Genomic DNA, 14,269 nt, shown 5'->3' with positions numbered 1-14,269 from the left:
GAGCCGGTTGAGGACAACCTTTTGTCAATCGACTGTATGTGGTACGGCCCTCTTCAATTAAAAAAAAAGTCGATATGAAGGTCTGATAAAGTTTTCTTAAATTATCCTGAATAATGTGCGACATTTAAAGAAATTGGGTGAATTCTTTGATTTCAGATTTTCACGCGAAGGCATTTTTTAAAGCCCAATTTCCCCGATAATTCTCAAAAATTAAAATTGCTGAAAATTCATGTTTTCTGATATCTTGCTTGCAGGCATCTTGAAAAAAAGATCCAGGCCCTAGCGTTTAATGATATCACAGGCCTCCGCTTACCCAGGAGACCATTTAGAAAGCATCTAAAACAGGCCCAAGCCCTAGCGTTTTATGATATCACAGGCCGCCGCTTACTCCATTTAGGGAAAAAAGACAGCCACTGATTGATATGGTTTCAGACTAAGATTATAATCCAAGGTTTCGATTAATCATTTCATATTTGATGTCATACAATTGCAATGCTTGCCTACTAAAAAGCACAAGTTAAACCAGACTATTTATGTTGACATCTGGCGCCCAAGAACTTTGCACTTCTCAAACATCGTATAACCAAATGGTTATAAGCTCATTAAAATGCAAATATTATCTGATTAGAAATATTGTTAAATATGCATGGTAGTGAATTTTCCTGCAAAAAGAAACATTATTCTACATTATATACTATATAATATTTATATTTATATATTTATGTTATAAAACTATATCAAGTTTAAGCTAACTTTTCTTTATAAAACAATAAGGCAAAGCACACTAAATAGCTGGTTTTTCTGGGTATCTTCAGAAGACCGGGAAGTCGTATATATCAAACAAACAAAAAAAACTACAACAGGAGTTTTGAATAACTAACGTTGCGGACGTTCTTCGGAGAACAATCCATTTCAACCAGGGGCGTATCGCTATTTTTTAGAGAAGGAGGGTGCACCCCCCCTCCCCTCCCTTGGCAGACAAAAGTGGGTAATTGCTTGTATTCAGTCACGTGACTTTCTTTTGTGCGTTAACTTCCGGTTTATGAAGTGGTGGTCAAACAAACCAACATGGCCGCCGTTGTGCAAGCGCACGCTTTGATTCTCTCCGAGTACCACCACCTCATGCTCGCATATTTAATGAGGCGCTTGTGAAGTCACTCGAGTACAAGGAATTGCTTATTAAGGAATCTTCAAATACTATGCTTATTTCAACAGGCTGAAACAAAATTCCTGTTGTGGTCTAAAGCTTTCTATTAATGTTATAAACAATATATTTTGCTTTTTTTCCATGTTATTATAGATACTATTTACATTTATCTTTTTATGAAAACAAGAAGCAAGGCAAGCAATAAATTATTAACAGAGGTCTCTCCTTTTGCGTAAAGTCCCAAAATTAGGCGCGACTAGGCGTGAATGCCGAAGGCTGCGGTTTCTCCGAACTATCTCCGAGTGCTTACCCGACCTTGAGGGAAACCCGACCTAACGAGCGCCTACTGCGTATATTGTTATTTTGCACTGGGGACGCGAAAGGACTGGCTTGCAGGCTACAGTTAGCGTAGCGTTAATTTTTATATTTCGTTAGAAAAGTTACCCACGGGTCTTGTATTTGCTGGCAACCATTGTTCGCTTTGACATTGAATGAACCAGCAAATACGTCAACTCACAATTTCTTGACGGATAGCTTTTTGTTGTATATTCTTCTTCTTTTTTTTTTCATGCGACGTGAAAAGGTCATAGTGAAGAAAAAGTTCACAACTGCTCAGCGGTTTTTTCTTGAAAAGCTCAGCCGTGGTCAGCGTTCTTTCTTGCAGAGCATGAGCTGCGAGGAGGCCATGGTGTAGAAAAGTGTAGGGTCAGCGGATTTTCATGCCGTGATCAGCAGGTGCGTCAGCGGGTTTTCTTGCAGAGTATTAGCCGTGAGAATGCCATGGCGTAGAAAGGACACATGGTGCCATAGCACAAAGGGTGAAGCGCACTTGGGAAACACGTGATCAGGTACAAATACTCCCGCGTGACGTCAAAGTAACGCCATCTTGGCGTGACAGCCTAAAATTAACGCAATTAAATAATCAAATGAGTGTTTTTTTTAGCTAGTTGAAAAAAAACCTGAAAAGGAATCAAGAAAAAACAAAAGGAACGAAAAAAGGGAAAATCAAACAAATGGAAATAGAAATAGATAACATAACGGAGGAAAAAACTATTTGTCGTTTGACGTTTCACAAAACTCCGTGACTATAAGGTGATGTTACACGCGTCGTTTTGCACCATCGTTTTTTCGCGCACCATGCTGCACGAAAAGACGATTGCCGTGTAACATGGTCTTCCGCCTCGTTTTTTTACGCAACATTTTGTTTTGCAACATGTTGCAGGATCCGTGTAACATCACGTCGTCGTTTTTTTGTGCAACAAAACCCAATCCATCTTGTTTTGGGCATGCAAATAAGATCGCGTCAACAAAATGTGGGCGCGCAGAGCCTGGGCTCTAGAATTTTTTTTTGCAAAAAAACCATTTTGTTGCAAAACTATTCGTGTAACACGTACCCCGAAAATGGTGGCGTCATTTGTTGCGAGAAAAGCGATGTTGCAAACGACGCGTGTAACATCACCTATATGCCCGACAGTCGGGGAAGGTCCTCGATGGACCAAAAGTTCTTAAGTTATTCAAATAACCCAGTATTTTTTTGACCTAGTTAGTTCAAAATATTATATATTTGTTTAGAAAGAGCAAGCGGATCGGAATTGAGCTTTGTTGTAGGTGTTGAATGTTTTCCGTTGTCTATGTACACTATAGAAAAAAAAAAGAAATTAAAAACTGTCGGCATTTAGTCCATTGAAGACCTTTCCCGACTGCCGGGCACATAGCCACTGCGTTCGCAAAAACTGTGGAATATTCGTACCTTGAAGTATTCTAATAGAAAGAAAATCTGATATGGCAAATAACACACGAGATAGATGACAATGATAGCATAGATCATGCGCAGAAGATCTCTCTCCATTGAGTTCTGTTCAGGCGCTGTATCAGTGGACTTTGAACTACTCCCAGCATGCTCTAGGGCCTCAGAAGACGGCGATGTCACGACTATCATAGAGATTGGTGGAGTCGGTGAGTTTTCGGTGTTCTTGGACTTGGACAAGTAGATGACGCTCGTGGTCGCTAAAGAAGGGATACGTGTATGTCAGAAAACATAGGAGGGAGAAGCAGATTATGGTTGTGGTCGCTAAAGAGGGGATACAAGCTTACCAAGGAGAGATAAGTAGATGACGCTCGTGGTCGCTAAAGAGGGTATACATGTATGTTAGAGAACATAGGAAAGATAAGTAGATGATGGTGGTGGTCGCAAAAGAGGGGATACATGCTTGTCAAAGAAAATAAGAGAGATAAGTAGATAAAGGTGGTGGTCGCTAAATAGGGTATACATGTATGTCAGAGAACATAGGAAAGATAAGTAGATGACGCCCGTGGTCGCTAGTCTTCTTAGTTAGATTCCCCAGCCCTAGTCCTTTGCCTACTTTTGTTTATTTTTTTCTCCTTTTTATTGTCTCTTTGTTTGTTTGTTCGTTCGTTCGTTCGTTCGTTCGTTCGTTCGTTCGTTCGTTCGTTCGTTCGTTTGTTCGTTTGTTTGTTTGTTTATTATTGGGGGATGGGTGTTTCGGGTTTCCTGTGATTGATGATGTGACGCCATCCGGAAATCTCTTCCTTCCCTTTTGCCTCGAGGCAAACCACAGGGATCCCGGACAGAACGGAAGGGACTGAAATGTTAGATCCCTTTTGTTCTTACTTAATGGGCGAAGATTCGTTTTGCACTTGTCACAGCGCATGCGTGTTGAGACGCGAAGGCGGAGTTTGCAGGCGAGGGCTCCGTACGCTGCCACCATGATGATCCCCGGACACGCGAAGTTCAACATAAACCTGTCAATCAAACAAATGTCAATCACTTCAAGTGACATCTATCAGCTGTGGATCAATTAATAGGGGACTTGCGCCAAGAGATCACGTGACATTTTTGGTGTCAAGCAAGCACGCGCTTAGGCTTTTAGCGGAAAATAACAGCAACAAAAAGCAATTTAATTAACGCTTATCGTATAAAGCCAGAATACTTTTTTCAGAAAGGGCAATCATTTCTGTGTTTATTTTTGCTTGAATTTTCCACCCAAAAAAAGGTCACGTGATCTCTTTACGCATGCATTTATATCATATATCATAACATATTCTCTTGTCCCATAAATGAAGAAAAACCCTCTCTTACATTCCCAGAACCATAACAAAACAAGCTTTCGATGTTAGAATGCTGTAGCAGATGGTACTGTCACTTCTAGTTTCTTCCTGTGCAACGTACCCACTCCCTAATTATCGGAGTCTTTTAAGTATAACACGCTTAGGCGAGGCTTTAATTTTGGGGAGCTTATCCAAATTAGTCCTCTAGACCAGGCCCTCGGAAGGAGGTGCATATTCGAGCAATAAGTGTATATGCATTTTGTAAGAGATATGGGAATGATCATTGAACTCACCTGACAAGGAAAAACCTCTTCAGCTTCTGAGAGGGAAAATCTTCTAACGTATCGCCGGGGAACAACTCAATACACCAGTATGTCTCTTCATCCAGCGGGCTCTGAACAACAGTCGCGGTCAGGAACGACGGAAGACATATCCCCATCCCCACCCCCCACAGGGCAGCCATTAATAAGAAAGTGCGCTTCTCAGACGAAGGGGGGATGGGTCGGGAGACTATAAGGCGGTAGCGGAGGATTGCGATGGCGGCGAGAGTGGCGGGTACGACAGCGTATGACATCACAAGCATAGCGTTCAGGATCCGGCACATGACGTCACCGAACGGCCACGAACGCAGCTCAACATAAGCCTGCAACAGAGATGACTTGTTGCACACAATACTCTGTCACGCAATCACAAGTAATCCAGGTTTAAAAATTTAGATTGCACGACAAAATATTGTGAAAAATTTTGAACGAAATCATGACACGAATAAGCGACAAAAAATTACGAGGGGGAGCCAAAGAGAGTTGGACTCGGTACATTACATGAATCGATACTGATTCAAAAGTGAGACTCGGCAATATTTGAGAGGTATTTGTTAATGACGGGTGCTACTCGGAACTAAGTCAAAACTAAATCGACAATGGATTATAGTCATTCGGCAGTGGCTCGGTAATATGTGGAGCTGACTTGAGACCATCGTGAACTATTCGGCTCCATCGCAGAAAATGCTATTCGTAAACTACACTATTCGAAAGTGACTCATCTTATTCTAGAACTGCCCGTTATTACAATGAAACAATGTCTAATTAAAGCTACCCCGCCTAAATAAACGGTAGAACTTAAGAAAAAAAAATTGAATTATTTCATGGGCAGCGAATTCTCGAAAATTCCCGAGAATTTCGAACATTGAATCGAGCAAAGAAATGCCCGACAATTCCCAGGAATTACAAGAATTTAACACCAGCAAACGAATTTTCTTGAATTCTCGACTTCAATTTTCGGGAATTTTAAAAAGCAGATTGAATACACCTACCCTGAAGAAAAGCATACACGAAGTACCCAGCAGCTCTGCGAGTGCTAGGTTCGTGATGAGGTAGTACGTGATTGGCCTCTTTATCATCTTGTTTAGTTCCTGGATCACACGTACCACCACCGAGTTTCCAATCAGAGATCCCAGGAAGACGATGGTATACATGGCCAGACGTATTGCCCTCAGGGATTCGGGCTCAGTGTATGGCGCTATCTGTGGAAAATATGTTAACCCTGTCACTACTGGGTGCTTTTGAACAAAATTGTAAGAAAAACAGACTGAAAACAGACGACCTTCAAAAGTGCATCCAAGCAATGTAATATAATTGACTCCATTGCAAAATTTTAACCTTGATTTCTGACCAATTTGTAAACAAATGCTTAAACTCAGAAACATTTCATACCAAAAAAGACACAAAATTTCGAACTAACCATAGTGAAAAGCAAACACAGATTATGTCACAAATAGATACCTTTATTGCGCTCCGTCAGGACCCATTTTACAGCCATCGGCAACAATAATAGCTAATAATCAATGCTAAAACCTCCATTAGAAGCTAGTCTCCATGATAAGGCTAAATTGCATGCCTGCACTGCGTCATGGGAGTCTTTGCCCCAAAGCCAAACAAATCATTTTCAGGTCCAAAGAACCCAGAATAAGCCTGAAAACAATTTTTGAATAAGGTTGGGTAGCAAAGATGACCCAAATTGGAGAGTTTGAGGCCATTCACTAGAAAATCCCTATCTCACTTGGTGAAACCCAAACAAGGAATTATCCCAATGAATCTACCTCAGCGTAGCACAGCATTATTTATGCCCAAATAGACTTCATAATTTCCTCAGGCACTCTCCAGTTGTAAAAAAGCTGTAATTTAAGAACAAATTACAAGCAAAACTGTTGTAAGCAACAGGCTGTAGCAGTGCCGTCGCTAGAAAGAAAAGACACCGCAGTGCATTGCTGGAAACTTCAAGGCATACCATCTTGGGTCAGCGGTAGCTTAGCTTAACTGGTAGTGTTGGACTTGAAATTGTGGGGTGGGGGAGGTTTCTGTTTTCAGTCTGTTTTTCTTACAATTTTGCTCAAAAGTACCCAGGAGTGAAAGGGCTTTGAAAAGTCGGTGAAAAGAAACCAAGCTCCTCGGTACCAGACCCCCAAAACAACAACATTTCACCGACAGTGCTGAAAAACGCAAGACTAGTTCCAGTACCGCGCGGTTAAACCAGCCTTTTTGTTTTAAAATGGCGGCGTTTTACCGGCGAACTGTCACATTTTAACAAATGCTAAGTAAACTAGATTAACCTAAGGCTAAAATTTTCTATATGACTCCCTCATTATCAAACAAATATGTCATCTTTTGTACAGTATGCATTTAATGCTGTACAGTAAGTCAAAACAGCGACCGAACTCAGCCTTTTGTACCTTTACTCGGACGATTCAACACTGAGATTTTATTTGTTTTCGCCAAAACACGCGCATGCGCATACCTTATTCAGCACTGTCCATTTCATCTATATATGGATTCCGTCATTTAAACTAGCGAGATAACATTTGGTGCGTTTTCATTGGTTCAGTTTGGCCAATGAAAACGCCTCTCAAGGATTTTGAATGACGATCTGTTGGAAATCTTCGGCTAGATTTCGAAAGCTATACTAGATTATTACTGCGAATTTCGATATCTGCTAACACTCTCCAGCAAACTACCGAATAAAGTATACTCAGGAAATGACCCTGATAATGGTTTCCACTCTCACGCCTCTCCGCAAGGCGCTGGGCAATCAGCAAATACGAAATGTAATTCGAGTAATTCCGCTATTGAATGACGGAAGCTAAAAGGCGATTTGTCTATCCTCGTCCCCAGGGCCTCCTCTGCCATCTCCAGCAAGACTGGCAACGAGATTACCAATATGTCGTTTTTATTCGGCTTTTTCATGAATTCAATGACAATCAATTTCAGCAATTTTAAGGGCAAAAATTTTTTAACACGTTAAAATTTCACTGATATGCATAAGAAAGATTCCTGGCTGAGGCGTTCTTATGATAAAAGTTATTATTATTATATAAAAGCAAGAGACCATGATGGTCTCTTGATAAAAGGTTATTATTTCTTTCTTACCCCTGAGTCATCTACTGGAATATCGGTGTCGTTGATGCTGTTTGCATTTGCACAAAGAAATCCAAGACAATACTCCATCCCTTTTTTTTCCTCAACGCTACTAGGCACGGAACAATCTGCTGCTGGTAAAAAACATGACACACTTCAAACAATGTCTACAAGAAAATTACTCTCAAAGTTATGACGAATTCTAATAAATCAATGTGAGGGGAAAAGGTGATTGCGCGCGAGAAACAAAAAAAAAACCTAGACGCATATGCATGCGATGGGAAAGAGTCTGACAGAGATAACATCAGCCTTAGTCAAACAACCGATAGATCGGCTAAAGTATTAAGAACACGAAAAATCCGGCTTTTGACAAGGTTTGTGAGTGTTTTCTGAGGTTATTTGGTGGATTTAAGGGCGGCGCATTTGTGTTACATCCGGAGGCCAAATATGAAAGCTATATACCTCCAAAAGGCTTTGCCGAGAGGGGATATTCATTTTAAAAGCTGGAATTTACCTTCTTTTGTCCAAAAGCTAATGCTGATGTGACATGGATTGTGAACTTAATTCAAGTTAATACAGATTAAGCAGCTTATTCAAAAAGCAGAATATAGATTCCCATCTTGCAAATAGTCAAAATCGCTCCGTGGCCACCATGCAATGTTGATCACGATGTGTGTGATCACGGATACCGCGGTTTCTCACTTATCACGCAATTTATCACGACCACGCGTCAGACTTGCCGCGATGTTAAATGCATAACGTTAGCACTTCACGGTAATAATAAAATCACGCTGTCACTTGCACGCGAGCATGTCGGGGACAGGTGAAAAGAGTTTTTCTTTTAATTTTTTATCATTTTTTTTTCTATTTCTTTTCCTTTTTTTTTCTTTTTTTTTTTGGCAAATATCTATATAATTTAGATATAATGTACGGGAAACGAAATAACAACTAACCTCAAAAGCTCAAAGGTAGAATTACAGGTGGATACAGCGTATTTCATCATTAAGTGTTATCCTAATCTGACCTCGCACGACAGTAATCCAAAAAAAAAATACTTTATCCGACGCACAGTGCACAGGAGAAAACATCTGAGCTCTGTAGACAAATAAGAAAATTTATTGCCCATGGCTTTCATAAAGATGTCAACAAAATGCATAATAAAAAGCAAGGTAAAATTTAATAATGCATACATTTGGGAATACAGATTTTTGATATCCAGTTTTTATCTTGAATCGTACACAAGTTCAAGAATCTTGCGAAAAACATTAACCCCATCAATAAAAATCAAACCAGTATCAATGACTTAAACGTGTCAGAATTCAATTTCCAACTGGGAATGTTTTTAAGTTATCAATTATCTGCTGTTTGCAACAGGGATTTTTTATAAGAAAATGATATTTAAAAACTCGGACCCGCTGTGTTTCTAACAGCCTAAATTTAGGCATTAATGCTCCACTCGCATCACAAGACCTTCCAGCCTCTTCTCGAATCATTTGCAAATCAGACAGTCTGTCTTCCCAAGTTTAATGCGTTAAACACGCCTCTTTCTTCTTAAAATGATATGCCATTAGAGTGCTATTTAGTCCTAATGATCGTGTTTAATTAGTCTGCCTTTTAGTAAAATTGTGTAGACAGGTCTTAACTTCCTCCATCATAAGCCATTGAAGAATAGCCGCCCTACTCCTACCCAAAAAGGCATCATCACTTAAGGGGAAATGGTAGTGAAATGGTAGCGAGAAAACAAACTGTCTAAAACAACGTACGCGATTTGGATGGCAGGGGCGTGTCTATAGAAAAATCATTTCAATCAATGGCTGTCGTTTTTCTAAATGGTCTAAAAGAGCCTGGGGCGAGCACGCGGGAGACCTGTGATATTCTAAAACGTTAGGGACTAGGCTCCATTTTCAAGATGGCTGCTATCTAAATCGTAGTAAACACGAATTCCTGCGAGTTTACGTGGAAATTTTTTGACTTTCAAATGATTGAAGCGGGACTCCCAAAATATGATATGTAGTGCCTTATAAGGAAATGACCAAGCGAGCTAGAAAAACGACAATTTTTTTACCAAGATTGACTGATGCAGGGTGGGGTCACTGAAAACTGATCAGTTAGGTTCAAATCATCATATTTAGCTCTGGTATAGGTCACTAGATCCATATCTATTCCAATACACACATAAATTTAAAACAATGAAGGGGTCAACCCGGGTCGAACTCTTCTGGTCGCATGATCAGGGTGTGGTCCAGACCCCTCAGAATCCCTCTCCGGACACGCCTCTGAGGGAGCAGTGAAGGTGTGCAGCTAAACACGACGATGAATGACTTCAAGGCTCGTAACTGGGAAAGGGTGCGTAGTCGTGCGCATACATCCCCATGAGCTTGCTCTATTTATCATAATTGCATTGCCCTTCGATGATAAGTACAACTGATTAGTAATAATTAAATTCAGAATTAAATTCAAAATTAAATTAGATCAAATCACTCAATGTGTTAATTAAAATGTGAAAGTCGTTATTTTCGTTCCACAGTTTTTTTTTACTTAATTTATGATTTTTTTTTACTTCACAAGGATCTTCTGGAGGGGGACTTGCAAAATGACTTGTGGCCTAGGATGAAAATATTATTCTTACACTGATATCGTTAGCAATCATCACTTCCCTTTCATGGCAGTTATAATCCTAGGTTCCTGCTCCATCCGGTACCAAGAGACCATTCCAGCTAGCATGCGCGCGCATTACAATAATAGAGGCTTGCTCCTTCAACTACCAGAATGCAGAGCGTTCCTTTTTAAGCTTTAACCATATAAATCGCATGCTGTATGACGATAGTTGAGGTACGTTTACATTTCGAGAGCGCACTTATGCTTATAGTTGGAATTTCCTATTGGGAAAATAATAAATAAATGAACAAATCAACAATAAATTTTATGCCATAAATTCTTCGATTTTGGAAAAGCTGACAATAAGTGAAATATCCCCCATCAGCCTATCCTCGTTACCAAATCCGCTAGTCCAAATGGCGAAACAACTATTAAATTATTAATTAGTTTTTGAATGTTTAGTATTATTTGGTTATTTTTTTACATTAAAATTGCGAAAGCGTGCGGGTTCTAGCACCCTTAATTGCATATAGGGAACTGATTTTCAGCCTCGTGATTAGTGAAACCAGAGGAATTGTGTCCGTGATCAGTTGAATCTATAGTCATTGTAAACTGATTGAAAGTAACAAATCTATCGTGTGCGTGAATCGTGAATCCATAACCTTGTAGTCATACAACGTGGCTCATATGGTTTAATAGCCATACTAAATATAATAATGCTATTTTCATCGCATTTATGGCTTTTCGTATCTTAATTTAGGGTTCTGCTTATATATTTTCGCGTTTCACTATTCCGTAAATTCCATTGTTCGCGAAAACCGTTTTTTTAACTCGCGTGTACATCAGTGAAAATTCGAAAATTGGGTCTGTGATTCAGAGCCCGTGATTTGGTCCGGTTGCTATCACATATTTTTCCATTCAAATTACTTTAAGAAAAAGCTTTGCTGTCTTGAATATTGAAGTTGAAAGCTTCACATTAACTAGTGCCTGCTCAATCAATCATTTCCTCCACACGAAAAAAAAAGACATTCGGTCATAAGCTTATGCCTAATCAATAAAAGTTATTTTATACTTACATGGAGTACAAACAAGAGCTGACTGGAGCAGAGGTGTAGAGCTAGTGGAACTAAAGGAGCACTCACTATCAAAGTTGAGTGGTACACGTATATTAGGACGATTAATGCTTAGTCACGTGTAACTCTTTAAATGTGTCCCTTGGGCATTAACAATTTCGCACGATGGTAAGGACAAGGACATGACGGAAAAACCCTGAACATGCGCACTTCCAAGAAATGGAGAAAGAAGATACAATTTTTCACAATGGATATCAGTTCCTTGTATTCTGGACTGATTTTCACTTTTCAAAACACAAATAACTTGTGACTGAAATTCACATACCCAGATTTTGGCTTTTTAAGATATTTTTTCCTTGATCATCCTTGCGCTATGTATGAGCTCATTGACGAAAAGCTCAAATTCCAATGTCACTTTACAAAAAGTCGCATCGATTTAAAAAAGTCGCATTTGATATTTTGTGTTCTATTACTTACTAAGTACTTAGGGTAATTTTCATTTGCAGGAGACTTTCAAATGTGCAGAAAATCATTAAGTCCCCAGGAAAGTATGACATTGTATGTCTATTCTATTGTTTTTTTTTGTCTTATTATTATTTATTTATTTGTTTTTTTAAACTGATGCTTCTCTGATGCAAAAAAAACGTATCGAGGTTAACGGTACAGTTTCTCGACGTGATCCCGGAAAAGAAAAATCATTACGCGAGCACATTTTATACAAAGCAGGAAACAAATTCGTGAATACCTGAGGCTTCTAAAAATTAATTGGAGCAGACAAAAAATCCCCCACCCCTCCCATCCCTTTTTCTACTGGTCAAGGCTGATTTACAAAACACGATTTAGTCGTATGCGACCTGCCAAAGACATGTTTTAAACCCTAAATTACTCACCACGACACACTGCATTAGTCGAACATCGTAGCGGAGTCGTAGAATGATTTACACTTTACGACTCGAGTTATAGAGTTGTCGAGGGCAAGTTGCAGACGACTAAATCGTGCATTCTAAGCGAGGAAATATTTGGGTCACACGCCGGGGACAATGGTATTTGAAAAGTTCTTGACAAATGCACTAGAACATGTTTTGATGAGCTGCAAGTTCCATCAGTTTACTTCCGGAGGGCCGACGGAAACCTCAACCGACAAGAGACAAAATTATCTATTAGAATTCACGCTATTTAACTAGCCTACTTGTAGGCTTTTATAGTTTTTCCGCCACGAACCCCCAAAACACGAAGTTCGCATACCATGGCCGACATCTTGGATAACGCGATCCGCAGGGGGAGGGGGAGAAAAAAGCGCGGCGTAGGGGGAGGGGGAGAGGCATTTTTTCTCCTCCTCCCCCCTGCGGAGCGCGTTATCCAAGATGGCGGCCGTGGGGTTTTTGTGCCGGAAAAACTATCAAAGCTTACAAGTAGGCTACTATTCAACAGGCAATCCGCCCTAAATCATCAGTCACATCCTAAAAGAAACTTTCAATAGACACACTGCATTTACGATTTTGAAATATTTTTCGCGTTTTCCGTTAAATATCATCGGAGATTGTTACGTAATTGACCGGAAGTAAGCTATCTTTACAAGGTTTCTACATGATTTTATTTAGGAGTATATTTTTCCAGTGGGTTCAGATTAGTGTAGTGTACTATGGAGAGACCGGACCTACGGTTTAACGTCCTTACCCGAGAAGACGTCTAATATCCAACCGTTTATTGCAGATTTTATTGTATATATACACATAGTGTAAAATATATAATATAACTATATTTTCTTTTTTTGAAATAAATGATAAGGATACGGGGGATCTCGGGGACTCGCGTTTCTTACGAACCAGACCCTCCGGACGATAACTCCCCCACCCCCTGGAAATTCCAGTGCGTTTGACCCCTCCCCATGATTTTCTTGATTCAACGGAACCGCCATTTTGTTTTCCCACTCTGAGTTGAGGCGTGTCCGCGTGAGACTGGGCATAGTAATACTCATCTCTGATTGGTTAATCAGATTGTTTATCAAATATAACCAAAAATGGTAATGTTCCGCACTGTTGACCCCTCCCCGGAATTTTCCAATCCCCTCCAGGGGAGCATGGGAGCATGGGTATTTTCTGAAACTACACAATTAAATTTTGTGTTGACATCTGTGAATTCGCCAAATTGTTGTTCAGTATGTAAATCATTTGTTTTGAAGACACGATTTTAAGATTTAGAAATGGACGCTCAAACATGCTTTATACGATCGATACCTCATATATCCAGAAACTTGTTTAAGAAAAATCCAATTTCCAAATTGTTTTTGTTGTGTTTTTCGTTCTGTTCTGTTTTTTTTTCTCTCGAAATAAATAAGAATCGAGTAATATATATGCTTACATGTAATCGTTATCACACGAATACAGTCGAACCTCTATTAAGCGGTCACCCTCGGGACTTAGCTTAGTGACCGCTTAATAGAGGTTTCGCTATTTTCGCCCCTAAATTAGCGTAAATCGGGCTGTAATTATACGTAAGAACTTTTTATTATAATAAACAACAGTAACAATCATGTTAGCCCTAAGACGGGGCCTGGTGCATTCCAATTTGATCCAAAAATGTTTGAAACCGCCTAGTCTGTTTTTGCCTATACGACTCTTGTGGCTTTGCCCAATTCTATGGGCATGAGCTACTTTCGCTGGCGTTATGTAAAGTAAATGAGTGCGTTAAGGTGATGTTACACGCGTCGTTTCCGTCGATATCCGTCATTAAAGCGTTTGCGCGATTTTGGAAGTCGAATAAAAAACTCGCAGTGCGTTGCCGTACCCAAAAACTCACAAATCTGACCCAGTTGCATTCATTCGGGGATATCATGAGTACATGACTGAGTGGGAACCAGCATTAGAAGATGTTTACAAACTTACGCGGGAACCAACTAACATAAAGAATCCGAATGCTGTTGCAATTGTAAGAGAAAAAGCCGACAAACAGTGATGGATGGAGACGGTCAC

General features: G+C 39.9%; 1 protein-coding gene across 1 annotated transcript; it reads right to left on the bottom strand.

Moving 5' to 3' along the window:
- Positions 1-421: 421 nt before the first annotated feature.
- Positions 422-11,368, bottom strand: LOC5501703 (tachykinin-like peptides receptor 86C). The gene is made up of 7 exons (XM_032369992.2): positions 11,301-11,368; positions 7,639-7,760; positions 5,529-5,738; positions 4,510-4,859; positions 3,780-3,910; positions 2,898-3,154; positions 422-2,046 (listed from the first exon to the last, which is right to left on the bottom strand). The coding sequence occupies exons 2-7, from the start codon at positions 7,714-7,716 to the stop codon at positions 1,888-1,890; spliced, it is 1,185 nt and encodes a 394-aa protein (XP_032225883.2). The 5' UTR covers positions 7,717-7,760; positions 11,301-11,368; the 3' UTR covers positions 422-1,887.
- Positions 11,369-14,269: the final 2,901 nt, after the last annotated feature.

The sequence above is a fragment of the Nematostella vectensis genome, chromosome 14, assembly GCF_932526225.1.
Source record: "Nematostella vectensis chromosome 14, jaNemVect1.1, whole genome shotgun sequence".
Taxonomy (NCBI): Eukaryota; Metazoa; Cnidaria; class Anthozoa; order Actiniaria; family Edwardsiidae; genus Nematostella; species Nematostella vectensis.
Note: the sequence above shows the minus strand (reverse complement) of the source record. Positions and strands in the feature narration are given on the sequence as shown.

Coding starts and splice junctions, on each gene's coding strand:
- LOC5501703 (XM_032369992.2), bottom strand. CDS start 7,716: ATGGAGTATTGTCTTGGATTTCTTTGTGCAAATGCAAACAGCATCAAC. Junction 5,739..7,638: donor TTCCAGTAGATGACTCAGGG/GTAAGAAAGAAA, acceptor TATTTTCCACAG/ATAGCGCCATACACTGAGCC. Junction 4,860..5,528: donor CGTGTATGCTTTTCTTCAGG/GTAGGTGTATTC, acceptor TCTCTGTTGCAG/GCTTATGTTGAGCTGCGTTC.